Source organism: Canis lupus, chromosome 12 (assembly GCF_011100685.1).
Source record: "Canis lupus familiaris isolate Mischka breed German Shepherd chromosome 12, alternate assembly UU_Cfam_GSD_1.0, whole genome shotgun sequence".
Lineage (NCBI taxonomy): Eukaryota > Metazoa > Chordata > Mammalia > Carnivora > Canidae > Canis > Canis lupus.
The window spans coordinates 20,377,999-20,403,096 of record NC_049233.1 but is presented as its reverse complement, the minus strand read 5'-3'; the positions used below and the strand labels follow the sequence as shown (position 1 = coordinate 20,403,096).

At 52.4% G+C, this 25,098-nt stretch overlaps 2 protein-coding genes across 3 annotated transcripts in view; one reads left to right on the top strand and one right to left on the bottom strand.

Annotated features, from left to right (window-relative positions):
- Positions 1–20,718, top strand: part of TRAM2 (translocation associated membrane protein 2) — an 81,858-nt gene extending 61,140 nt beyond the window's left edge. For both annotated transcript variants that reach the window (XM_038554309.1, XM_038554308.1), the window contains 9 exons: positions 813–922; positions 1,426–1,542; positions 8,044–8,102; positions 9,224–9,308; positions 10,101–10,171; positions 12,567–12,671; positions 12,951–13,094; positions 13,944–14,107; positions 15,363–20,718. In XM_038554309.1, the coding sequence (XP_038410237.1) occupies positions 813–922; positions 1,426–1,542; positions 8,044–8,102; positions 9,224–9,308; positions 10,101–10,171; positions 12,567–12,671; positions 12,951–13,094; positions 13,944–14,107; positions 15,363–15,436 (929 nt within the window). In that variant the 3' untranslated portion in view covers positions 15,437–20,718. The remainder of the gene's footprint in view (positions 1–812; positions 923–1,425; positions 1,543–8,043; positions 8,103–9,223; positions 9,309–10,100; positions 10,172–12,566; positions 12,672–12,950; positions 13,095–13,943; positions 14,108–15,362) is intronic.
- Positions 20,719–24,500: 3,782 nt separating this feature from the next.
- Positions 24,501–25,098, bottom strand: part of EFHC1 (EF-hand domain containing 1) — a 63,556-nt gene continuing 62,958 nt past the window's right edge. The window contains 1 exon segment of the mRNA XM_038554306.1: positions 24,501–24,733. Within this exon segment, the coding sequence (XP_038410234.1) occupies positions 24,662–24,733 (72 nt within the window). The 3' untranslated portion in view covers positions 24,501–24,661.

Genomic DNA, 25,098 nt, shown 5'->3' with positions numbered 1-25,098 from the left:
TCCTCTGTCCGTGGAAGATGAGGCTGCCACCGCAGAGCTTTACAAGGCTTCTGTGCCTGGGGTTCTGTCTAGTTCATTACTATTAAATAGTATTTTAATCAACAACCGTTTATTGCATGCTTGCCGTGGGTGTAGACAACTGTGATCAGCATCTTGCATACAAATTATTTCACTTGATGCTCACACTAGCCCAACAACAACAAAAATAGTAACAAATACAGATACTGCACTTATGACATGCTAGAGTTCTGAGCACTTTGCACTGAAGTCCTCTGCTTCTCACGGGAACCCTACGATACAGAAACTGCTGTTGCCCTCATTTTATAGATGAGGAAACTGAAGCACAGAAAGGTCACAGAGAGAGGTGCCCCAAAGTCACATAGGGAATGACAGAGATCTGATATAAACTCAGGCTTTGAGTCCACACTCCTCCCCATCACTCCATGCTTCCCTGATGAAGGCTGTAGTCCCATCCTCCAGAGAAGGAAAGTATGACTCAGAGAGGTCGGTCACTTCTGCATAGTCACACAGCCAGCGTGTGCGTGAGATTGCTGTCTCCTCTCCTAGCTCCTAACCACTGTGCCCTCCAGCCCAGAGCCAGGGGAGGTGGTCATCATGGTATACCCTTAATGCTCTCCATTGGCACTCCCCAAGGCCATGTCCAGAGGTTGGGTAGGATTCTAGGGAAGAAACTTGCTGCCTTGTCTAGGGGTGTAGTGCAGCGCATTCTGCCTCAGAGGTCTCTTCATTTTGGGGTCCCACAGCATGTCATCAGCCCAGGGATGCTGACCTGGCTCTTCTTATCTCCACAGACGGTGAGACTGTGCACTACCACTATGGGCCGAAGGACCTGGTCACCATCTTGTTCTATGTCTTCATCACCATCATCCTGCATGCTGTGGTTCAGGAGTACATTTTAGATGTGAGTGAGGTGTCTGGGTCCCGAGATCAGAAGCTGAAGAGATGCCATGGGTGGTGGGGCCTCACCTCGGGGGAGGCTGCAGCTCTGGGCCCCTTTGCCTCCTCTTATTTGCGTACTTTGATTGGTCCTATTAACTGGACATCCCCCACCACACACCGTGGTTTCTGTCCTCTCTTACAGCCTTCTTAGCATGTGGGACGGCAGCATTTATGATGGAGAGCAGAGCTGCCTGAGATGGCAGGACAGCATCATTATGGGTCTGTCCTATGCTGCCTGATTGGGGGATGTTTTCTTCACATCTAGGCTGAAGACCTCCATCTTGCCACTCTCTCAAAATGCTTGCCTTGAACTGAGTGCTCTGCGCACACAGCAGGCTTACGCTGGATAGCCCGGGGTCGTGGCCAGGAAACTGCCCTTTCATGGGTAGAAAATGGAAGTTTGAAGCCTGCCCATTACCAATCCACCTGCGTACATTAATATGCAGGATTCTCTTTATTCCTTAGAAAATCAGCAAACGGCTTCACCTCTCCAAGGTCAAACACAGCAAGTTCAACGAATCTGGGCAACTGGTCATCTTTCATCTCAGCTCGGTGATATGGTGCTTCTACGTGGTGGTGACGGTGAGTGGCCCTGGGGACTGCTAGAGCTCAGAGCCTCGGCTGCCGGCCTCGCGTCTCTTCTCCGATTTCTAATAAAACAACCGTGCAGGGCTGAGCAGGGAAGGAAAAGAGGAGCAGTTTATAAAAACTTTGAGCAGTTTCTTGGAACTGAAGCTATTTTTGCATCCTCATGGTAAGAGAGGGGCTAAATAAACCTATGCCAAAGGGGTATAGATGCTCTTTTGTAGCTAGAGAGAGCCTTCTTGTCCGAAAATAAACCCACATTATTGTTATTCTGTGATGGTACGGTAATGATACCATACATCTCCATAGGGCCACCTCATTTGACAGGGCCCTCCACCCATGCCATCCAGTGGATGAGACTTCTGTTTATTCTGATTCCCATATTAATGGATTGAAGACATCTAGGATGAAATTTTACTGTGTCCGCCTGGTCACGGGGTTTGGAAGCAACAAGGACCACACTTGGACTTTGGAGTCTGGTTTCAGGTCTAGCACACATTTCCGTTTTACCACATTGGCCTCTCGCAAGTAAGGCCAGAATCCTCCTGTCCGCACATCAAATCCTGTGAGAGTCTGGGCCATTCCCATGAATGTCCGGAGGACCAGACAACTGATCTACCTCTCCTTTCTACACAATAGGACTCTTATTTCGAGCAGCCCTTGGTAGCATAGAATTCCTTTGTAGCAAGGAATGTGGACAGCCCTTTGAGGGTCACCGGTAACAACACCTGGCCTGTGGTACATGATGTTAATTAGCAGCCCCTCCTCCCCCCCCCCCCCCACTGGGAGCACCTCCTGTCTGGAGCATGGTCTCTTTCCCTAGAGCTAGAATTGTCCTGTGAGAAATACAGGCCTGGGCTTTGGAAAATTCAGTAACCCTGTGATCTTTGAGAAGTTCCCTTCCCTATCTTCCACTGACCTCTCACCCGCTTCCTCTTCCTTCAGTGACCGTGATGAGCTCTCACATCCTAAGGAACTCCACGTCCAGAGCTGAATGCAGAATTCATACCCTGAAAGCAGGAGTCAACATGTCCTTTCGTATCTTGCTTGTGTTTCTATCATCATTTAATCATGGAACAGTTTTCCTAGCCAGAACATTAAGAGTTTTAAATGCCAGGACCTAAGGCTTTTGTCCTCTCAGGAGGGACTGCCCTGTTGCACTGTCCCTGGGGGAAGACCTGCAGAGCGCCCCCTGCCATTGTGCAGTGAACGTCCTGACCGTCTCGGATCTGGATAATGCTGCATCTCAGACCTCTTCCGCCAACCGCTCTGTGTTTGGTTCCTGTAGCCTGCGAAGCCCATGGGGGCTTTGAGGCAGAATGGCCTCAGATCTTTCAGAAGAAGCCTTGCCTCATCTCTGGATCACGTATACCCTTCCTACCTCACCCCCAGACATTCCACCTGAGCTGTGATGCATTTAGGCTAGATTCTGGAGGCCAAAAGCCATGTCACTTAAACACCCCTTCCAGAATGTTAAATGCCCAGTTGCTCTGTCTTTGCCTCTGTCAGGCCATTGAGGGCTTGAAAATGATGATGCTTGTTAGTCTGGAAGCATGTAGCACTTTACTTGGGGAAGCTCATGACAGGCTTTTATTACGGGGACGGCCAGTTCCCCTGCTCAACATCTTCAGTAGGAAGTGGATACCGGGGGGACCCTGGAAAGCTCCAGTGAACCCCAACTCCTAAAAGCACCATGGTGCCCTGGGCCCTCATTTCCTCCATCTGTACTGTCCTGCGGGGAATGAAGGTGATTAAAGAAGAGGAGAGGGTAGTTATGTAAAAGGAGTGAAAAATACCTAGTATTTTTTTAAATGCTATTTTGCTGTTAGGATGAAATCTTTTGGGATTCTTCTCTTTCTTTCACCATCCACATTCAGTCCATCAGTGGGTCCTGCCCACCCCCCACCCCCTGCAGAGCCCATGGGGTGGGGGGTTCTGTGCTGCTTTCTCCCCCACTGTTGCCCCAGGCCCGCAGTTCTCCGCAGGGGACATTTGGGCCCCCAGGGACACTGGCAGCACTCCCAGCATCGGGCGCGGGGAAGCCAGGGATGCTGCTGAGCGCCTGCCATGAGCAGAATGGTCCCCACAACCAGGAATTGTCCGGCCCCAAGCATTGGTAGTGCTGGCGTTGGGAAATCCCAGCCTGTAGTCCCAGCTGCCATCATCTCTTGCCTGGACCCCTGACCATCATCCTTCTAGAAGGAGGCTGTTTCTGTTCCTGTAGCTCACCACCCAAATCCATTTCCCACTCAGCCAGACAGGTCTTTTTAGGACATCAATGAAATCCTGCACCCTTGTGTAAAAGCCCCTATCCTACTTTCAGTGAAATCCTTTCCTTCCTCACTCCTGTGACCCAGGTTCTCCTCCTCTTACCTCTCCTGGCTCTCGGGCTCTGCTTGGGCATTTCCTCTGCTCAGACGCTGGATTCCCCTGAATCCCGTGGCTGGCTCCTCCCATCCAGGTCTCCACCTAAATGTCCCCCTCCTCAGGGAACCCTCCCCACCCCGGTTCCTACTGGGTGCCCTACAGCCACGGCTTGTTCATGTGTGTGTTCTCTGCTGTCTGCTTCACTAGATCCCATGCAGCTTGTGAACAGTCCGTGCTCACTGCAGTGTCTCTGGTGCAGAGCCTGGCAGGTACTAAGTGCTCCCTAAGTAGCCCTTGTGAGAATGAAGGCATAAACTTGCAGGCGCATCTTCTTGCTCTGACCCTTAACTTAACGGTTTTTAAAATTATGAGTCGCTTGTTTTTATAAACTCCTAGATGATCATCTATAAAAAGTGAGCAATACACAAAGGTTTTTTTTTTTTTTTTAAAGATTTTTTATTCACTTGAGAGAGAAAGAGAATGAGGAGCAGAGGGAGAGGGACAAGCAGACTCTGCAACAAGCAGGGAGCCCTATTCTGTGCTCCATCCCAGGACCCTGAGATCATGACCTGAACTGAAGGTAGCTACTTAACTGACTGAGCCACCCAAGTGCCCCCAGGTTTTTTTTGTTTTCTTTTCTTTTTAAAATAAAAATTTGCCCCAGATCCCTCCCCCTAGAAATAACTGGGTTTTGGGGGGTATTTGATTCAGACCTTTCTTTCTACATTTATACAAGCAGAGTGATGAGAGTATGGCCAGACCAATCAATAACGTATGAGTATGTCAACCTACTTTTAATCTACCTTTGAACTCCTATTGATTGTTCAGAAGACAAAACAAAACATCAGCACTCTACTGGGGGAAGCAGGGTGGGCAAGCATTGGGTTTCCCTGCCCGATTTCCTTAGGATGTCTCACTTTGTATTTTAAAACCTGGAGTCTGGGGGTACCTGAGTGGCTCAGTGGTTGAGCATCTGCCTTTGGCTCAGGTCATGATCCCGGGGTCCTGGGATCGAGTACCACATTGGGCTCCCCATGGGGAGCCAGCTTCTCCCTCTGCCTGTGTCTCTGCCTCACTCTCTGTGTCTCCCATGAATAAATAAATAAAATCTTAAAAAACAAACACCTGGAGTCTGGTGCTCCGTGAGAGCCTGGTAGAGGGAATGCCTTTCAGGCTGGACTGATTTCTATTAACAGCTTGGCCACTTAGAGCAGAGCTTGAGTACATGATTGTTCCTGAAGGACAAATGATGTTGGTATGTCTGAGACTAGGTAGCAACTGGCTGTGTTATGACTGGATTCTGCTGTTTCTGTAGTTCTGTTTGCCCGTTCACCAAAGAGGAAGGCTGCTGGGGCAAAGGGAGAGATTGTTCCAGTTTGCTCAGTCCTCCCCGTAGCTCTTAGGAGCTAAAGAGATAACGAAGGATTTCAGGAGTTCCCCCAGCCCCTCTGCCAGTGCCTGTCAGGGACCCAGATTCAGGCATGGTTGCCGTGCTCTGCCCCCTGGGACCTGAGGTACTCGGCCTGCTGGAGCTCAGAGGGCACCCCAACCCCTGGCCGCCCTCAGGCAGCTGCCAGGCCCGAGGTCTGGAAAAGGCTGTTCTCAGAGCAGTGAGTCACCTTCCTCTGCCTTTCCCGCCCTTCTCCCTGCAGTCCCCGTGGACTGGACAGTCACAAGCAGGCCGCATTTTTCTGGGGAGTTTCTTTGCTTGTTGGCTTCAAAGTTCTGACCTCCTTGTCCCCTAAGGAAAGGGGCCAAGCTGAGGAGGCTTCCTGTTTAAAATCACAAGATCATCTGGGCTTTACATTTCTCTCAGTGCTGCTTATGTTGGCCAGTCTCTTTTTGGGCAGAAATTTCACTCCCACCTGAGTCTCGGATGTACCATTTGCCTCCTTACATACATCACTGCTTCCTCTAAGAAGGGATGTTCCCCCCAGAGATGTCCCTGAAATGAGGTAGAGAATGGAAGACTGTGTAAACTGCGGTGTACCCCGATCCTTGTGAGCAGCAGAGAGGGCAAGCAGAGCCCGATAGCTGGAGTGTAGGAAAGCCCTCCTGTCATCCTCCAGAGGCCCCAGAGCCTTCCCTCGGTGCCTCAGCCTGTGTGTGACCAAGGGAAGAAGGCAGTGGTAGAGAGAAAGGACTGGGACCGAGGCCACAAGAGGCTAGGGTGATCTAAGCCACCATGACCACATTGGGAGGACATGTGCCTGACTGGGCCTGTCAGTTCGGTCACAGCACTAATGGGGCCCCAGGTCGTGGGCTGGGGGCCAGGGACCATACCCGAAACGTCCAAGGCATTTAGTGACTCACGGGTGGGAGGATCAGCTTTCACTTGGAAATCCAGCTGAGGATCTATTAGGCTGTAAATCAGTGTTCTCCCTGAGACCCATACTGGCTTCCTCCTTCTCCAGAGCACTGCTGACCCCCTGACCTTAGTCCCAGGGTGTGATGTTTGTGTCTATCTCCTCATCAAAGCCACCAGCTCAGTGGCTGACTTCTTGAGGAAGCTGGCTTGACGTTACTGTCCTCAATTGAGGCTGGTGGCCCAGCTCAGATTTCAACCTATGTTGCTGAAAAAGCATCTCATTTCAGGAGCTACTTTCTGTCTTTTCCTTCATTTCCCTGTTTCTGAAATGGAGTCATACTGTCCTAACCTCTCAGGGACAAATCGAGCCCTGCTCTTCCCTTGGAAGAGAGAAATTGCCTGAAGCACTCATCATTGATTCATTCATTCAACCAACAAGTTTTTATTGGGTTCTTGTAATGTCAGCCAACTCTTGCTTGTGGAAGAGTTTTTCCTCTTACGTTTTGTAATTTTGGATCATAAACTCATCCTCAGCAAGGTTTTATGCATGAGAATCTTGTGCATCTTTGGATGAGAGTATGCCCCAGTGGTATCACTGGCCCACAGTATTATTAATACTAATTTCTTAGCTTGGTGGTGCTCGAACCATACAAGTTGTATAAATTTGAACTCTAAACCCATGTGAAAGTAAACCTGGGGTTATGGATTTTCAAGGGATGATACATTTTGCTTTTAATCCTAAGCCCAGGATGGACAGAAAGCTTCTTTAACTCCCTTTTTTGGTTGTCAGACTAAAGTCTACCCTTTCTCTAGTCTAACCCAAACTAGTGCAAACTCTAGTCTAACCTTCTTTTGAAGTTTATAGCCTTTCAGGGGTCCTGATTTTATACAAGGGTCTCAGGTTCCACCTCTAAGGGCTCCATCTTCTGTTCCCACATGGGCATGAACACCCTAGTGTTCAGACTAGTGGCTTCTGTGTTGTCCCAGCCTCCCCTTACTGCTCTGGCTTTTAGCCTTCTATCCCTTTGGGATCCCTTTGCATGCAAAAACCTGTTGCATTTAAAAGATACTTGTTAGATTTCATCCAGTATTTCTAGATGTTTTGCTAAGGGAGGGTTTTCAGGTTACCTCCCCTACTCCATAAGAGGCCCCAGGCTAGGTGCTGAAGGTATAAAGAAGGGCATAAGACCCTGGCATGAAGGCACTTGTTGAGTAATGGAGACATCTCTTGAAAGTGACACAGTGTGGTAGGTGTTACACTTAAAGAGGCCCATGAGAGGAGGCCTCCTAGGGAGGCCTGTGCAGTCCTGTGTTCTTCTTATTCATAGTGATGTGAAAAGCCAAACTAGGCTTTTTGCTTTTCCAGTGGATGGTGATTCCAGAGTCTACTTGCTTATTCATTCTACAGGCATTTCCTGAGTGCCTGCCTGCATGCCAGGCATAATGCTAGATGCATAAACATAAGCTATCACATTTATTTCTAACAATAACCCTGTGAGGGTATTTTTATCCTCATTTTCAGATGAGCCAACTGAAGCTTAGGGAGACTAAGTTTCCCAGAGGACACAGCCAGTGAGTGCTGAACCCACATCCAGACGCAGGTCTTCAGGCCCCAGACTAGGGCTCTTCCTCTTATATTATGGCTTTTTCACAATAAAGAAGCTGGCTGAGGGCTGGGTGGCTCCCATGCAGACAGATCCTTCATTTTTGTGATTCCTATCCTATCCTCTTTTTGGCAGCTTGGAATTGGGTGCGCCCCTGACCCCTGGCCCAGCAGTCTCATATCCACATGTCTAAATGCTGTCTCTCCTTGCCCACTACAGGAAGGATATTTAACAAACCCAAGAAGCCTCTGGGAAGACTACCCACATGTGTACCTCCCGTGAGTATTCTCATGACTCAGTCTCCAGGGAGAAGCAAGCTGGTCCACTGGCTTCCTCATCCCAACATGTGGCCAGAAAACCATGGGCCAACTGGCATGAGGATCAGCTCATACCCTGAGCTTATTTTAGGGCGCAGGATTATAGAAGGCAGTCTTGTCTGGGAGCCACTTGACTGGAGAATCTCAAAATGGAATGTCTCTTGGGCTAGCCTCTATCACAGAGATAACATCTTGGCTTGGCCTGCTGTAGCAAAACACCATAGGCTGGGCGATTTATAAATGATACAACAGAAATGTATTGCTCATAGTTCTAGAGCCTGAAAAGCCCAAGATCAGGGCATTGGCAGATTTGGTGTCCACTGAATGTCTGCTTCCCAGTTCACAGAGTCCTCACGTGGAGAAGGAGCTCTCTGGGGTCTCTTTTCCAATGGCACGAATCTTACTGATGAGCTCTTGGCCTTCATGACTAAATCACCTCCCAAAGGTCCCACATCCAAATACCATCATGTTAGGATTGAGTTTCAGTGTGAATTTGGAGGAGACACATGCATTTGGTCCATAGCAGGCCCCTCCACCATCGGAGATGGAGAATGGAAGCAGAGCATCTCTGTAAAGTTCTCTGGGCCTTGTACCTCCTTGATGACTCACACACCTTCACAGCACGTCTTCCTCCCAGCCTGGCATGGCTGGTGCCCCTTCAGAGGCAGCACCTCCTTCCTTTCCTGCCCCATGCTGCCCAGACACCAGGAGGCTCAGCCTCCCACAGGAGACCCTCCCTGCCTTTCCCAAGACCCTTGAGAACACCAGCACCAAAGGGCTTCAAGCTGAGTGAGAGGCCACCTTTGCTTCTTGGCTCTGTTCACTCATCAGTATATTGACGCTCCATCCTCATCGTCCGTGCTCCGCCTTCCCTTCTCCGAGCCAGGGTATTCTCACCATTTTTGTAACCCTCCATGGACTCTGTGTCCCCTGAAATGTTCTCATCTGTGGAGCGGGGTTCCCTCAGCTCAGGGCCTCCCTCTGGCTCCTGGACCGGCTCTTCCCACAGTGCTCCCCCCCGCCCCTCCCCCGTGCATAGGGAGTACCTGCAGGGAGTTCACTCATCCCTCCCTTGTCTCCAGCTTCCAGGTGAAGTTTTTCTACCTGTGTCAGCTGGCCTACTGGCTGCACGCACTTCCTGAGCTGTACTTCCAGAAGGTACGGAAGGTGAGTATTCCCCATCCAGGAAGCCCTGTGACCTCCCCTCCCCCCGGCCCCATGCTATTCCCAGTGCTAAGCTGTGGAGCCTTCCTCTAGGAGCAGGGAGCTGGGTGGTAACCCGAGGCCTGTCAGCGGGTTGTGCAAAGCGCTGAGCCAGTGAACCCTCCCTGAGAACAGGCCACCACCGCCTCTCCTGCCTCCCACACTGGACACCTCTCTTTGAAGAGGTCTGCCTCTTGTCTTCTGGATAGCAGAGCAGAGGTTTTTTGCCTTTCTCAGTCTTTATTTATTTATTATTTATTATTAATTAATTAATTAATTTATTTATTTATTTATTTTAAAGGTTTTATTTATTTATGAGAGACAGAGAGAGAGGCGCAGAGACACAGGCAGAGGGAGAAGCAGGCTCCATGCAGGGAGCCCGACATGGGACTCGATCCCCGGTCTCCAGGATCAGGCCCTGGGCCGAAGGCGGTGCTAAACCGCTGAGCCATCCGGGCTGCCCTTATTTATTTTTTAAATAGCCTCCCTCTGAATTACTTCCAAGAGCCCTGTTCCCTAGTCCCTGTCTCTGCTTTCTCAACCCCATCCAACCCCATCCAACCCCATGGACCTGAAGCTGGTGCCTTGCCCTCTCACTTTCCAGCAGCCTGGCACATGGGCCTCTGGCATGATCTAGGACTGGCTGTGTCAGAGCAGCCCTGCCAGGGTCCCCCTCGTCCCCCTGGACCTCCCCTCCATTCCTGCATCTTCAGTTAGGGAATGAGCACATTCACCGTCTGCTTCTCTTGTTTGCAGGAGGAAATTCCCCGCCAGCTCCAATACATTTGTCTGTACCTGGTCCACATAGCTGGAGCATACCTCTTAAAGTGAGTATGACCTCGGAGCTGGTCACATTTCCATGCCCTTTTATGTCCGTGTGTCTCTCCACACATGCGCTCAATTAGGAGGCATTTATTAGACCCCTTCTGTTTGCCAAGCACTGTGCTAAGACCTGGGAATGCACAGGTGGTGATTCCTGTATCTTTAGTGCTTCATGCCTAGCCCAACAGGAGAGACTGCTGTAGGCACAGGTGAGGACTGCTTAGTGGGACAGGTGCCATGCTACAGTATGTATCCTCTGCCATGGGAACCCAGAAGCGTGACTAACTCATCCTGATGTGGAGCCAGGGAAGGCTTCGAGGGACGTTGGCACTTGAACCAACGCTTTGAAGTTGAAGGAGCTGCTGTAGTGTTTGGCCTTAAATGTCGCTTAAAAAAGAATACTGTTGATGAGTAGGATATGTCATTGGTAACTTGGAATTTTCTTAAGCTTTATCCATGTGGGATAGGAGAACACTCTGCACTTTCTCTGGGCCAACATTTTGAGGGTTGTATAACTTTCTGCGAGGCTCCCTGGAGGTCCTCAGGTCCATCGTCCCCAAGGTCCTCACAGCTGGTGTCCTGTGAGGATGGCCGACCTGGGGTAATGGAGTTAAAAGGAAGGCAGCTCTAGAATCTGCTCTCTTGTCTCTGGAGGCTGAAATGGCGTCAGCTCCTGGTTCAGCCTTTGGGGGCGCAAAGGCTATATTGGGGGGACCAGTTCTGCTCTTGTGCTGTGCCCAGCAGCGTGTGGCAAGGACACAGGTGAGGCTGTGCAGGCAGGACCTCGGAGAAAGCTGCCTGCTATCAGGTCCCTACTGTATCATCACTCTTCCTCCCAAAGTAAAGTCTGTTTTTTTCCACATCTGACGTGTCCTAGGGAAGGAGATGGATAGGCATCTGACCCTGTTTGGGCAGAGTCCTGTGATCCTTGTTTTGGAATCAGAATAGAACCAAGAGGGCAGAGTGCAGCAGATCCTCCAAAATGAGGCCCATTCCATTCCCCAGTGATGCTGGCACAGCCGCCTCTGTGCTCACGTAGGGACCATGACCTTTCTTCTCTTCCATCCTTGTTCTGGTTTGCAGAAGTGAATGTGGGGAAAGGAGAACCCCTTAACTACAAGATTTCCCAGGGAAGACCGATCTCTGACTGATGCAGGGCCTTGATTTGGTGAAGAGCTTAACTTTTAGAGGCCTTCCTCACTCAACACATATCTGAGCTCCTCCTCTGGGCCAGGTGCTGCTTTAGGAGCTGCTATCACATCTGGGTGAATGCAGTCCAAGGTCTTGCTCTCCTGGGGTGTCCATTCCAGCAGGTGGTAGGTCATTAAGAAAATTGAGTTTCTGAGTACCTGGGTGGCTCAGTTGGTTGAGTGTCCAATTCTCAATTTCAGCTTAGGTCATGAGCTCAGGGTCGTGAAATCAAGCCCCACATTGGACTCCATGCTGAAAGGAAAGAAAATAGTTTCCTATGTTGGAAAGAGCGATGAGAATAATAGAGCTGGGTAATGCACGAGATTGACTTGTCTCCTTGGCACCTTTGTCATGGGGAGGGAACTCTTGAGAGGTGACTCAGGTTTGAGGTAAGGTCATAGGCAAGACCATGTTGGACTTTCCAGGTCATGTGAAGACATTGGCCACTTTTCACATCCTTCTTTCCACCATCCTCACATCTAGCCACCCTCCCAGTCAGCCTTGCCCTGCCTTGGTCTTATTGGGTGGAATTGGCGGGAGCCGTAGTTAGCACTGCCTGTCAGAGCACTCCCACATTATCTTACTTCCTGAAGCCCCTGCATGTTCAGCAGGATCTGCAATTGGACTTTGCAGTCTTTCTGCATTTCTTTGAACTACAGTTGACTGTCGGTAGCCAACTGCCTAAGAAAGTCAGTAACAACACCGTGCCAGGAATTGAGCAGAGGGGGAATGTCTGAGTGGGCGGTGCTCATTTTTTAAGAGGTTGGTTCATTAGCACATATTTTTGCATTATGTCGAAGTCTTGCTTCTTCGTGTACCTCTTAGCCATGAAGACTTGGATAATGAACAGCCACACAGTAGGAATGCCTTGTATTTCTACATGCAAAACTCAGCCACTTGTTCTGAGCACCTTTTATGTGCTTGGTCCCGGGGCAGGGGAAGCATAAGGGTGACAGGTGCTGTGAGAGCCTAAGCTAGGTTCACTGTGGGAGCAGGGAGGGGCTCCTGACCCAGATAGGGCAGGTGGATGGCCACGGGATTCGGTATTATCTTAAAGGTCAGACAGCAGAACTGGATCCTACAGGATGAGGAGGGCCAGCCAGGGAAAGCAGGCGTGGGAAGCATGGAACCCAGGGTGCCGGGCCATGGCCTGGCCCCTGCTCTCTGCGGCATCCTGGGGGGACTGTGAGGCCTGTCTGTTTCTCCCAGCCTGAGCCGCCTGGGCCTCATCTTGCTGCTGCTGCAGTACTCCACCGAGTTCCTCTTCCACATGGCTCGACTCTTCTACTTTGCAGACGAGAACAACGAGAAGCTGTAAGTGGTGTGAGGCAGGCGGGCCTGCTCGGAGGTGCCATAGGCGAGGCCTGGCTGATGGGAGGGTCCTGCCCTGGGTATAAACTGCCCCTTACCTGTAGGCGGCACCCCCGAGGTTAATTTTTAGAGCATCTTACTCTAAAAAGAGTAAGATCCTGAGACATCCTACTCAGCTACCCTTGCATGCTCTTTCCACTTAGAGTTGTTTCTGGAGAAGTGGGTGACATTTCCCTCCCTGGCCCTAAAGTCTGACAGTCCCTTTTCTACCTCCATGAGCAGGTTTAATGCTTGGGCTGCTGTATTTGGAATCACGCGCCTCTTCATCCTCACACTCGCCGTGCTGGCCATTGGCTTTGGACTTGCTCGTATGGAAAACCAGGCCTTTGACCCTGAGAAAGGGAACTTCAACACCTTACTTTGCAGGTGAGCTGGGAACAAGCCCCAGGGAGGTAAATCAAGGCCCCCGAGCACTGCCAGGAGCCTCCTGAACTCGGCACAGCTTTGGAAGGACAAGGGGCAACAGACCCCCGAGTCTCCCACACACTGATGTTTAGCTGGAGATCTCTAGCCAGCAGGCCTGAGGGGAGAAGGAATACCAGCCTTCTGCTTCCAGCAACACCATCTCCACTGCCGGGCCAGGCCGGGCCTGGGGGGGACTGCAGTCAGGGTCCCCATGGGGGAGTCCCCTCACCCTTGTCCAGCACCTCCTGGGGCACCATCAGGATCACGTCTAGCTCCCAGTAGATCGTGACAACCACGCTGGGGACTCTTCGCAGTGATGTGCTCAGCACTGGGCCGGTGGCCTTCCACAGTGGCAGGGAGGAAGCCATTGTGTTTCCACACCAGCCTTGGGCCTGTGATTTGTCCCGTGTTGCTCAGCTTTTAAGTGGCATGTTAGATGGGAAGCCGCTCCTCTAGAATCATTCTGCTGTATCCTAATTCAGTTCATCTGAATTATTTCACTATATATATGGAGCTTAAATGAGTCCTGTTCTGTGCTACTGGTACGAAAGAGGCCAGGGAGCAGTGTGTCTATGGAGCTGGACGTGCGTCTGTCACCTCCTCCTCCTTAGTCTCTATGCCTCCCCGCCCCCCAATTTGTCACCAGTCCCAAGGTGTGCCAGAGCTGAGGCTGGCTCTGAACCACTCTCCCTGGTACTGGTGGTTGGATAGGGGCAGGCTGCTGCCCAGGGTGACGGCCACAGGAGCTGCAGGGTTCCTGCCTGATGTCTCTCCCCCTCGGCTCCCGGGGCCACTGTGTCCCCCCAGCAGGCTCTGCGTGCTGCTGCTGGTGTGTGCCGCCCAGGCCTGGCTCATGTGGCGCTTCATCCACTCCCAGCTGCGGCATTGGCGGGAATACTGGAATGAGCAGAGCGCCAAGCGGAGAGTCCCGGCTGCCCCCAGACTGCCAGCCAGGCTCATCAAGAGGGAATCTGGTGAGTGCCAGGCCCACGGGCAGGTAGCAGCGAAGTCTGTCTGGGATGAATGGGGAGGAGCCCAGACCTGGCACCTCAGGCTCTCCCCAGACCAGTCCTGCCGCTCGTCTGTCCTTCCCGGGGCCCAGGCTCTTCGGCTCCTGCCAGGGCCTGACTGGCACGTGGCTGGGCGTGGGCCAGGGCCCCGTTGTGGGTGAGGCTGGCCCTGACTAGGCAGGGAGCCCTCCTGGCCACGGTGGGGCAGGGCAGCAGCTGGGCGGGGAGCTCTGGCGGGAAGCGTGTCCTCGAAGTGGCTTCTGAACACCAGCCAAGATCTGTCGCCTGTTCTCTGCGCGGCACAGCGGCTCTGTCCTCGCCTGCCCTCTTGCTCTGCATCTCAGCCTGCGCCTGCCTCCCAGGCCACAGGCTCCTCCTCTGTCTCCACGAATGACTCAAGGTGACACAGTGTTGGGTGGGCAGCAGGGGTGGGACACCCACTTCTCCTTTGGCCCTGGCCACACACCAGTAACCGCCTGTCCCAGGTCCCAGGCCACTGCCAGCCTGGCCCTTTCTGTCCAGCCCGGGGGCCTGTCTGCACCAGGCTCTGTTCTCTGACTCACCTGCCCTGCTCCAGGTGTGGCCTGCTTGGCAAGGGCTCCTGTGTGTTTGAAGCAGACACGTGCACGGCTGGGTGTGACGCGTCAGGCCTGGCTGGGAGTGGATGTGGGGCGCGAGGCTGCAGCCCGAATGACTTTGAGCACGCACAGGGAGGGGTTTTCGACAACAATAGAATGACAGCACAGTTTTTTCTGCCAGAGGAGTACTGGGCCTCTGAGTAATACCTGTCCCTGCAGCCTCTGCTTCCTCCTCTCCGTTCTCTCCTCCCTGGGAGTGGTTGCTAAAGTGGCTGGTGCCCTGTGGGGCGCCGAGAGAAACAGAGGCCACTGGTGGCATCTGTGGGATTCCACCTCGGATCTGGTCCAGCCTGAGGCTGGGGCGGGCAAGCGGACAGGCCCCAGCCTGTTCCTGAGGTCACCACTGAATGTCACCTCTGCCCCCTTCCACTGAAGGACAGAGACCACCCACCTCTGGCAGAGTCACCCTGTGGGAAGCAGGGCCCCCCAGGAACCGTGTGCTGGTTTCTCTTTTCGGGGGGAGCCGCCTCAGACACACCTCCTGACCTGTCCCGTGTGTGCTGCCCCCGCCCCCAGGCCCCTCTCCGTGTGCGCGGAGCCTGGCGGAAACACCACGTCGGTCTGTCCCCTTCACTTCCTAGGTTACCATGAAAACGGAGTGGTGAAAGCGGAGAATGGGACCTCCCCACGGACTAAGAAACTCAAGTCTCCTTGAGGCCAAAGTGCCGGAACAGGGATCCTGTCGTGGGCGCCCAGCAGGAAGGTGGGGAGCCCGGCCCCCACCACTGCCTCCCCCCGCCTGCTCCTGATGCTGCGTCTCAAGCAGCAGGAACCTGTCTTCGAACGGGGCTTTTCTTCTTTCTTCTTTCTTGGTTTTCTCTCCTTCCTCTTCCATAAACCATTCTCAATAAAACCAAAACTCTTCTTCTTTCTCTCCCTCAAGCCACCTCATGTCCTCACCTCTGTGCTGTGTTGGGTTTCTAGAAGCCCAGGCTCTCGTTGTTGTCTCTCTGCTTGCCTCCTCTTTCTCTTCCTTCATGGCTGCTTCCCCTGACTTTTCACCGTATTGTGCAATTTTTCTGTGTCTGATTTTTACAATGAGAGGGAGCTCAAATAGCAATCCCGGCCATCCAACACCCAGCATCAGTCCCCAGGACCTGTCAAAGTCAGAAGCCTCGTGCCAGTGAGCCTCCACCCGGGGCTGGTCGCAGGCCCCTGGGGGGCCCCCGTGTTGGGGCAAGGAGAGGAGAGACCAGCCCTCTGGGATCATTATCTCCAGGTGCTGATTAACCCAGATGTATGGTTCCAGTCCAGAGGCCTGGTGGCGCCACTGCCCCTTGGCAATGCCGGGGCATTTGACTGTTGGGCATGGTGACCTGTGACTCCTGAAAGGTGGTGGTAACTGTGTTGGGTCCCGTGACTCAAGACTGCTTCCTGGTGGCCAGTCCTGGATGGAGGCCAGTCAGCCCCCACTCTGCTGGGGAGATGCCGAAGGAGGACAAGCCTTCCCACCCTCTAGAGCAAGAACAAAGTGGACAGGGCAGCAGGCTCTTCTGGAAAGGTAATGGTGGCAGAGGTGATGGAGTGGTCGACCTAGGCCTCTCTTCAGCCCGGGCTGCTTTTTCAACTGTTCACCAGCATTCAAACCCCAATTAAACCACAGTTCACAGAGCAGTCTGGAGATGCGGGTCCTGAAGCCCAGATGCAGGCGGCCCTGCGAGGGGCTGGCCTCATGGCCTGCTTCGTCTCTCTTGCTGCAGGAACCCCAAGGTCCCCCCACTGGCCCCCCTGGTGCCGCAGGGAGGGTCGCCCGGCTACTTACCCGCCCGCTTATCTGTTAAGTGGCTTTGGGATGGTGGTCGCCACCCTGCGATGTTTGCTGAGCGTACCTGCTCGTTTTAGGCTGTACGAAAGCAGGACTGACTCAGATGCATCCACAGGGTAGATGAGCAGACACAGCGGTGCCACAGGGAGGCCCCCGCCCTGCCCCTCACATAGTCCTTCCCTCTTCTCCACCCAAAGACAAGGCCCCCAAGTCTGTATGGGGCCTGGGGAGGACTTCCAGAAGGGGTCAGGCTCTTAGGCTCTTAGAGTTGTTAAGAACTCTTGAACTCTGCGCTGAGGTGTGGGGAGCAGTTTTCAGTGGGTGTAGAGATGGTGTCATTTGATGTGCTGGTCCTCTATTCTGGTATCACAGTAGAAGCCAAACCTTGGATTATTATCCTCAAAAGGGAGAGATGGGCCTTTTCATCATGGCAACTCCCCTTCCCCATGTTGCTTATATCAGAGATAGATTTAATTTTCCAGGATCTGCAGGATTTGCACCCGAACACCATCGTATACCCTCCTCTCTGTCCAGGATAGGGCTGTGGAAACGGGAAGAGCTACCCTTGGCCTCTGAGGAGCCTTAGGAAGCAGGATGGCATTTTTGGATAGATGCATTTCTCCCATCTTCTCTGACGCTTCTCTGGGCCATAGAGCAGAACGCTGCCAAGCAGGTGGCTTGGTGTCAACCCAGCAGATGAGCCAAGACCCCCTTTAGCCACTTGACCAAATACCCGCACCCAGGCTGTGGTTTTGTTCACACCCCCTACCTTGCCCTGTGAGGCCAGCAGCCTCCACACCTGCCCCATCGGCCACACCGCCCATCCCGGTTCCTCCCCTGGCTGCGTCCCGGCAGCGTGCTGCTCCCCGCCAGGGGCCACTCCCCCAGGTGAGCCCCGGTTCAGCTTTGGCAGGTACGCATGTGCTGCAGGCCGGGAGGTGGGGAGAGCGGCTCGAGGCGTGCTGTCAGACGGCCTCCCTTCTCACGTCCATAGACATCCTAAATATTTGTTGCTTGAGACCACATGGCCTCACGTTCCCTAAGTCTCTTGCAAGCGTCTGGTGCTGTGGCATGTGTGGTTCAGAGGTGGCACCGCTCCCCCACCCCCCAAGTGGCTGGGGCCAACATAGGCTCTGTTCCACAGAGGACGGGTGTGTGCTGGGCTGAGGGGTCATTTTTTTTTTTTTTCCAGCCATGTCAACACCCCTGAGACTATGAGTAAGGCTCCCATGTCACCAGCCCGGCCTTAGGCATGATTAGAGGGCAGGGGCGAGGAGAGTGACTGTAGGGTGCTTTGTCACCCCACTGGCATCCCCGCCACGTTTCAGAGCGGAGCCTGGGCTTGGCAGGCTGGCTCCGAGCAGGTTGCCAGGGGCGGAAATAACCCCCGTTCGTCCTGAGCTGCTTGTGCTGGCTTCTCCTGACCGGGCCACCTTGGCTGTCTTCGTGGGTCTTCAACACGCTGTTCTGTGCCCAGGAGGCCAGGCCAGCTCCAGGTTTGAGAGGCGGGCTCGGCAAGAGCAGAACAGACGCTCATCTACCTCAGCACCAGCCGCCTCTGCCCAGACCGCCCCTGACCAGCCCGGGCGCGGAGGCGGCTGAGCAGGTGGCAGTGGCGGGAGAGGCAGGCCGTGTGGTGGGGCTGGGGGACCCTTGCTGCTGGGGTTCGGTGGTGAGAGAGTTATTTTACCATCAGGCTCTGATAACTGCACTATTAATAAGTTACACGTGTTCTTTTTGAAGGTAGGGAAGTTTCTGGAGGAAACTGGGTGTAAGCAGAGCCAGGAGGGGAGCTGCTCCGCCCCCATCCTAGTGCTTTCTCACCCTGTGTGCTGGGGGCAGGGGGAGGCCACCAGACCTAAACGGTTGCCAGGAGCCTTTTCTGTTTCTCTCCCAAGGCAGAGCTCACTAACGTTTCAGAAACCAAAATAGACCTTGTGGCTCTGGCCACTTTGCAGGTGCTTCTCTTGACTGGAATCCCTCGGCACCTAGAGACCCCTGAAGCCTGGCCTGGGTGTTCTCGGGGGAGTGCGCGTCTGGGTTCTCCTCTAAAGACCTCCTTCCTCAGTACCCTTGGGCTTTTTTCCTAAGTGGTGAAGGAGAGGTAGGGGCAGAGGATACCCCCTCCCAAGATTCCACAGGAGCAAATTCTGTTCCCTGGATGCCTTTTAAAATTTGCAGTGGCTTGCCAGGCCCCATGTGGCCATGGAAGGCTTGGTTTGGATCTCCTTCACAGGTTTTAGCCTTCCTGGTCGAGTGTTCCTCCCCGGCCGCAGGCCTCAGAGACCCAAGGGAACGGACTTCATTCCCAAATGTCGAATGTCACGGCTCCCTGTTCCTCCCTGACGGAGGCAGGACAACAGAGTGGTCTTTATTCCCTCCTGCTGCCTCCCCCGCCCGTGGCCCTGCCCCTCAGTAGGAACTGTGGGCACGACTGGGGACCCGGGTCATCGTCAGACCGTGTGAAACTTCAATAGAGGCCCTCTCCGGCCCAGCTGGCCCCGAGAGGAAGTCTTCACCGACTCGCCTCCCTTCACTCTGGTGTCCCCAGCCATGGAGGGCAGCTGCCTCCCCTCCGGCCCACTCCCTCTCTGTAGAGCGGCCTCAGAAAAGCATTGGGACTTCTGCGTCCCGGGCTGACCCTGTGCTCGGTGACCCCTGAGGGCTCCTTTCCTGAGCAGACCCTCAGCCTTTTTATGTAAGAAGTGCCTTACTTGCTGCACAGTCTTCCAGCCTTGGCTTGTGCTGGGTGGCCTCCCCACACCCCCCTACACAGCCAGGCCTCGAGCATGGTTTGTCATGTGACCCTGGACCCTGGTACATGTACTCGTAGAGGGGACATGGACTGTGACAGTTTGGCTTCATTGGTCTTAGTCCCCTCCCTCCATGGTGTTGGGGTCCAGAGTATGTTGTAGGTTTTGTTCCTGGTTTCTCCCTCGTGTTGGCTTTCTGGCCCACGTGGGTGGCTGCAGAAGCCCCAACAGCCCAGCTGCAGGCACCCGCACCTCCTACCTGGGGTGGGAGGCCCAGAGACCTCGGGGAGCACTAGGCCTCAAGGGGCCAGCGCCCCCCCCCCCCGCCCCAGCCCACCAGATTAAAAAGAAAGGTAGCCTGGCTATAACCTCCTCTTCCCATTCAACCCCCAGCTGATACAATAAAGGTGTTTACTTTTACTTCCCAGTCACAAGTGTTTGCTCACAGAGCCTGGGCTGACCGTGGGTCTCATTTGGCTGTTGCAGAATTCCTTGGCGCTCCTAATTCAGTGTTCCCTATGTTAGCAGCAGCTGCCTGCCTTGCTCCTCCGGGTTGTGCAATAACTCTCCCAGCCAGTGGTCTTTCCACGGGCCCCACTGTCCCCAAACACCCTGCAGTCGGGAAGGGAAGGGCCCCGGGGGAGGGTGGTCGTCATCCCCTACAGAAGAAATGGGTGCCACTTTCCCTTCGTTGCTGTCATTGTCTTCGTCCTGGCTGGGTTTCTGTGGCACTCTTCTAGAACACTGTAGCATCACCATATAGTTTAACAAAATTCTGATGAAAAGGAAAAAAAAAATCCCACCATCCTTACGATGGGGCATTAAATAGGTGTCTGGGAATAAGATCTCTTGTCACACCTGAGATGTCACCGTCGTTCTGCCTAAAAGCATTCTAGAGTTTCTTGTTTGTGTGGAGAGGAAGGAGGTTGTTCTGAGAAGCAGCCCTGTTCACCTGCTAGGAGCTGGCTGGGCCTGAAGTACCACCGTTTCCTTGGGTACGGACGCGAGTGTTTATGTGATGAGACCACACACCTCATTTTTCACTTCTTGTTTAATAAACACCTGAAGGATGAGCTGAGGCTGCTGGTGCCATGAGCAACTCATAATGCAAACGTGGACAAGTTGTCTTTGTTTTTCTACTTTAGCCTGTTCATGTTATGGACCAAATTTCAACAAGGAACTCAAGGAAAATTTGTACCTGCCGTATTTATGCTTTCATGTAAAAGGTTTTGTTTTGTTTTGGGGGGGGGGGGGTTCTTTTTACTTTCAGTGAACTTTTTTCAAAAGCCTTTTCCACAGTTTCTGTCTGGTTTTAAAACAAATTACAGTTTTGTATGGATTTTTTTTAAATGTACATTTTGAAAAATCAACAAATATTTTTGAAATAACTGAATAAAAGGCATAGAATTATCCATCTAATCGTCTGTTAATATTTCCTTCTCTTCCTTTTTAATCTGGATGCTTCCATTTGCTTTCACTTGAAAAATAATTGTCAATTTTAGTCTCATTTACATTGTTTTTCACTATGAATCCTTTCTTGTGGATCTTTCTTGAGCTGTATTTGTTCATTTTGGTCATGTGGATGAGGGAATTAGAATCAAGGATGGAGAAAAGTTATCTCGAGTGCTAGGTAGTGATAGGCAGTTTTGAGTCTGTAACCATAAAGCAGAAAAGTGGAAAGGAGTTTTGACACAGGGTTTGCAGACAAGCTCCCCGGGGAAGCACCGCAGGCTCATGCTGCCTTGTGAGGTCCCAGGCTTAGAGAAGGAAGCAGGCATGCGTGTAAAATATTAGAGTTGGTGCCAAATAGTATTAGTAATGACGGGGAGGGGGGGTGGCGGATTGCTGGTGTCCGTTCTGTGGCCTGCTCTTGCCTGCAGCAGTCTGAGCTTTCCAGAGCCATCTTTAGAGATCTCAGGAGAGGAGTGCAGTCATAGGTGGTGGTTTACACCCACCGCGCATGAGGATTCTACAGGATGCATTCACCTGAGGCGAAGGTGAATGACACCCACAGAGGCCAAGCTCTGGGGCAGACTTGGGTTTCCGTGCCACTCTGCCATAAGCAGCTAGGTGACCTTGGGCAGTAAACCTTTGAGCTGTTTGCTCATCTGTGTTCCACAGTTCTGGAGGCTGTGTACTTGCTGCTTGTTTTTGCAGGGAGTGGTGGTGGTGAGATTTGAGGGATAGTGAGGCTCAGTTCATGGTATAAGTAAAGCATTCAATTTTTTTTTTTTTATGAACACATGTACTCAGGTGCCAGCAGGATATTAATGAGTCACTCACCCTAGGGACCCTTGATTCTCTGGAAACATTTAGAGATCTCTCCACCTGTTGGTCCCAAATACCCTCCAAGCCTATAGCTGTGGTCTGATACACCGTAATTAGATGGTATTTTCAAGGCCTCCTGGTGCGACAGACAGAGTTGGGTCCAGGCCCAGAGCCCGAGCAGTGGCTAACTCGGAGCACTCTTCGCCGTCAGGGCAGCTTTTGCTAGCCCCAAGTGCATAAGCCACTCTAAGGTACCCGGTGCACACTGTTCAGTTAGAGTGGGTAGCTGCACTGTTGGCCTCTGGGCCGGACGCTAGTAGTGAGGTCGCTTGTCTCCCCTCCCTGGTGACCCCTCACACGGGGCCAATGCTCCTCCCTACGATACTGCTTGCTGCAGGCGGATGCTCCGCTCTTCCATCACCTGAGCCAGGACCCCAGCTGGGTGCTGGGTGCTGGGTGGGACTGTCGCCTGGGTGACGTCCGATGGCTGCGGCACCACCGGAATTCACTAGGAGAAGGATATATGTGTGTGGCTCCTCCACTCAACTGTCGTGTGGAAATCAGCGGGTCTGAGTGGGGAGTGTGCAACCCCAGCATGACCTGCTGGCTCTGGTCTTCTGGGAAGTGGTCTGTCCCAGGGGACAGGGCAGACAGATCCCAAGCATCTGTCTTGGTTAAGGCTGGAAGCGAGGAGCAGACCGTGAGCTGCAGCGACGTGTGTGAATGCTGCCCGCCGTGCTCGGGACCGTCCTCTGGGGCCACGTCTGACCTTCACAGTGGGGCTTACATTTTTTCATCCTGCTCCCCGCTGCCATGGGGCTGGGACAGGGAACCAAAGGAGAACTGTCAGACGAGGTTAGACGGGCTCAGAGCCTGGACCGCAAAAGGTGGTAGGATGGCTTTTTTCCTGAGGTCTCCATCTCGGCCACAGATGGAAGGTGGTGGGGATCTCCATGTGCTGCAGTCGGTGCCGGTCCATGGAAGACTGAGGATCCAAACTTCTGTGACCTTCCCTCTTGCAAGGGCTGTGGGGAAGTTACTGGGGTGTGGTTTCTTGAAAGGGGCTGTAGAGATGCTGTAGGGCTACAAGCTGAGTGAGGAAGGTGCTTTGACAGACTCTGGGTTTGACACGTGTCCCCTGGAGTTCAGAGCATGTGAGATTTAGGGTATCTGATTCTCACCTATGGTGCATCTCCAGGAGAGGGACCAGCTGAGCTGAGCCATCTAGATGGACACACTGGGTCAGGGTGAAGGCCCTGGAAGGGTAAGCCCGCGGGGACCCCCACGCATAGGCCTCCAAGGGGATGAGGAGGAACCTGGAGGGAATGTACTGCTGGACCAGGTGCGCTGGGGACTGGGCATCTGTACCGAGAATGGTGCACTGGGAGGTTCCTGTGGGAAAGGGTCCTAAGAACTCACAAAAGCTGCCCTGGGAGAGAGCAAGAGCCAGCCTTTCGGCACATGACATGCTCAAAACCCTGACTCCACCTGCCACAGAAATAAGACTTTGCCCTCTTCCTCTTCTGGTATCTCCTCCCTTCCCTTCCCAGGTACTGCAAAGGCCAGAAGCAGTGGGACGGCCAGATGGGGGCAAAAGGAACAGAAACCAGAAGGAAGAACAAACTCACTGTACCTATCCTAGCACCCACCCTCTCCCCTCCCCCCCATCTCTGTCTCTCTCTCACTCACACACACACACACACACACACACACACACACACACACACACACACAGGCTTCTCAGCTTGGGCAAGCAGGGTATAGAGCTTAGTATTTTTACCTTAGACTGAAATGGACTTCTGAATACTCAGAGCTTAGGCTTTCAATAGTTAAGTGACTGCGGGTAACATTTAAAAATGAGGTCTTGAGATACCGACCGAAAGTAGGAAAGGAAGTAGTCGTTTACACCACTGCCCAAGGGAGGAAGAAGGGAGGAATCTGGGCTAGCACTTATAAAGATGGGGGTAGTGGTGGACTTTAACTTGGAAACAGCCCTGGTTCTAAAAAGCTGAGGCAGAGTTCATTAGATAACTAATAACTATTTTTCCTCCCATCTCAAAACCAGGCTCTTGAAAAGCAGCGTTTTTCTATCTATATATATTTTTAAACTATAATTCACATCAAGGAATATGTTTTCTATTAGGACCCAGTAAACACACGCTCAGTTGAAACAAAAGTTTCGTGAAACAATGTATAACCTACTATTTGTACCACACTCCTATTCTTTTCCATTTTCTACTAGTGAGAACGTGAATTTCCCTACAATATTGGGGTAAGCAGGTACGTGGTGGTAGTGGGGCGGGGGGGCATCGGCTCGCAGCAACAGCAGTACTGAGTGCTTATTTCCAACACCCCAAATGGTGCTTCTCTTAGCTTTCCTTCTGCTCTTAATCATTCTATACCTGTATTAAGCATTCTATACCTTTCTCCAGAGAAACGGAACCAGTGGAATATATGAATAGAGAAAGAAGTTTATTATAAAGAATTGTCTCACATGATTATGGAGGCTGACAAATCCCAAGATCCACACTCAGCAAATTGGAGGCCCTGAGAGCTGACAGTGGAGCTCTAGTCTGCAGGCCAGGCCAGCAGGCGCGAGACCTGGGATGAGCCACTGTTTAGTGGGAGTCCTAAGGCAGGAAGAAGTTGAGGTCACAGTTCAAAGGCAGACAGGAGGGATTCTCTCTTCCTTTGGGAAGGACCAGCCTTTACTATTCAGGCTTTCAATGGATTGGATGTGGCCCACCCACGTCCAGCAGGGAGGGCAAGCTGCTTCACTCAGCCTACTGATTCAAATGTTAATCTCATCCAGAAACAGACACACCCAGAAAAATGTCTGAGTCTGGGCACCCCGTGGATCATACAAGTTGATGCACAAAATTAACCATCACAATACCCCCTCCTTCCCCTAAATAAAGCACCAATCTTAGCTCTTAAAAGACCCAATTTTAATTTAGACTTAGGTAGGATTGAAATCTAAGAACCAAAAAGCAGAATTTTAAGAGCCCTGTAAACGCCTCTATGAAAAGCACAAGGTGTTTCAAAACGTAGGGCTAACCTCAAAGTCTCGTCCTGCGTGCTCTCGTCAGCCAGGTCAGTTTGAGAAGGCACGCACGAAGTCATAGTAGTTAATCTTGTCTTCTCCGTGAGAGCACAGCCTGATCAGCTGCGGAGAGAGCACAGAACAGGTGACACAGAGCTGCAGGGCGCGCTTAGCAATAACCATCCGCAGCCCCTGGAAGCCAGGCCGGAGTCCCTATCAGCGGTCTCTAAGATGCTCCTGTGAACCGGGCAGGGAGGCCAGATGTCATCCCCATCTTCAACTTAATGAAGCTGAAGCTCAGAGGGAGGCAATGGCCCGCCTGAGACTTCAGGACTAACATTTATGAGAACATTGTCATTTCTAGAGCACTTTTAATTATTTTTATATTCAAATATGAGCTTTGTCCACCAGTCTGCGCAGAGTAAAACTCATAAAATAGCAAGCTGCTGTGATCACAGCCTAACAGAAGGATCTAGTTAGGTCACTGC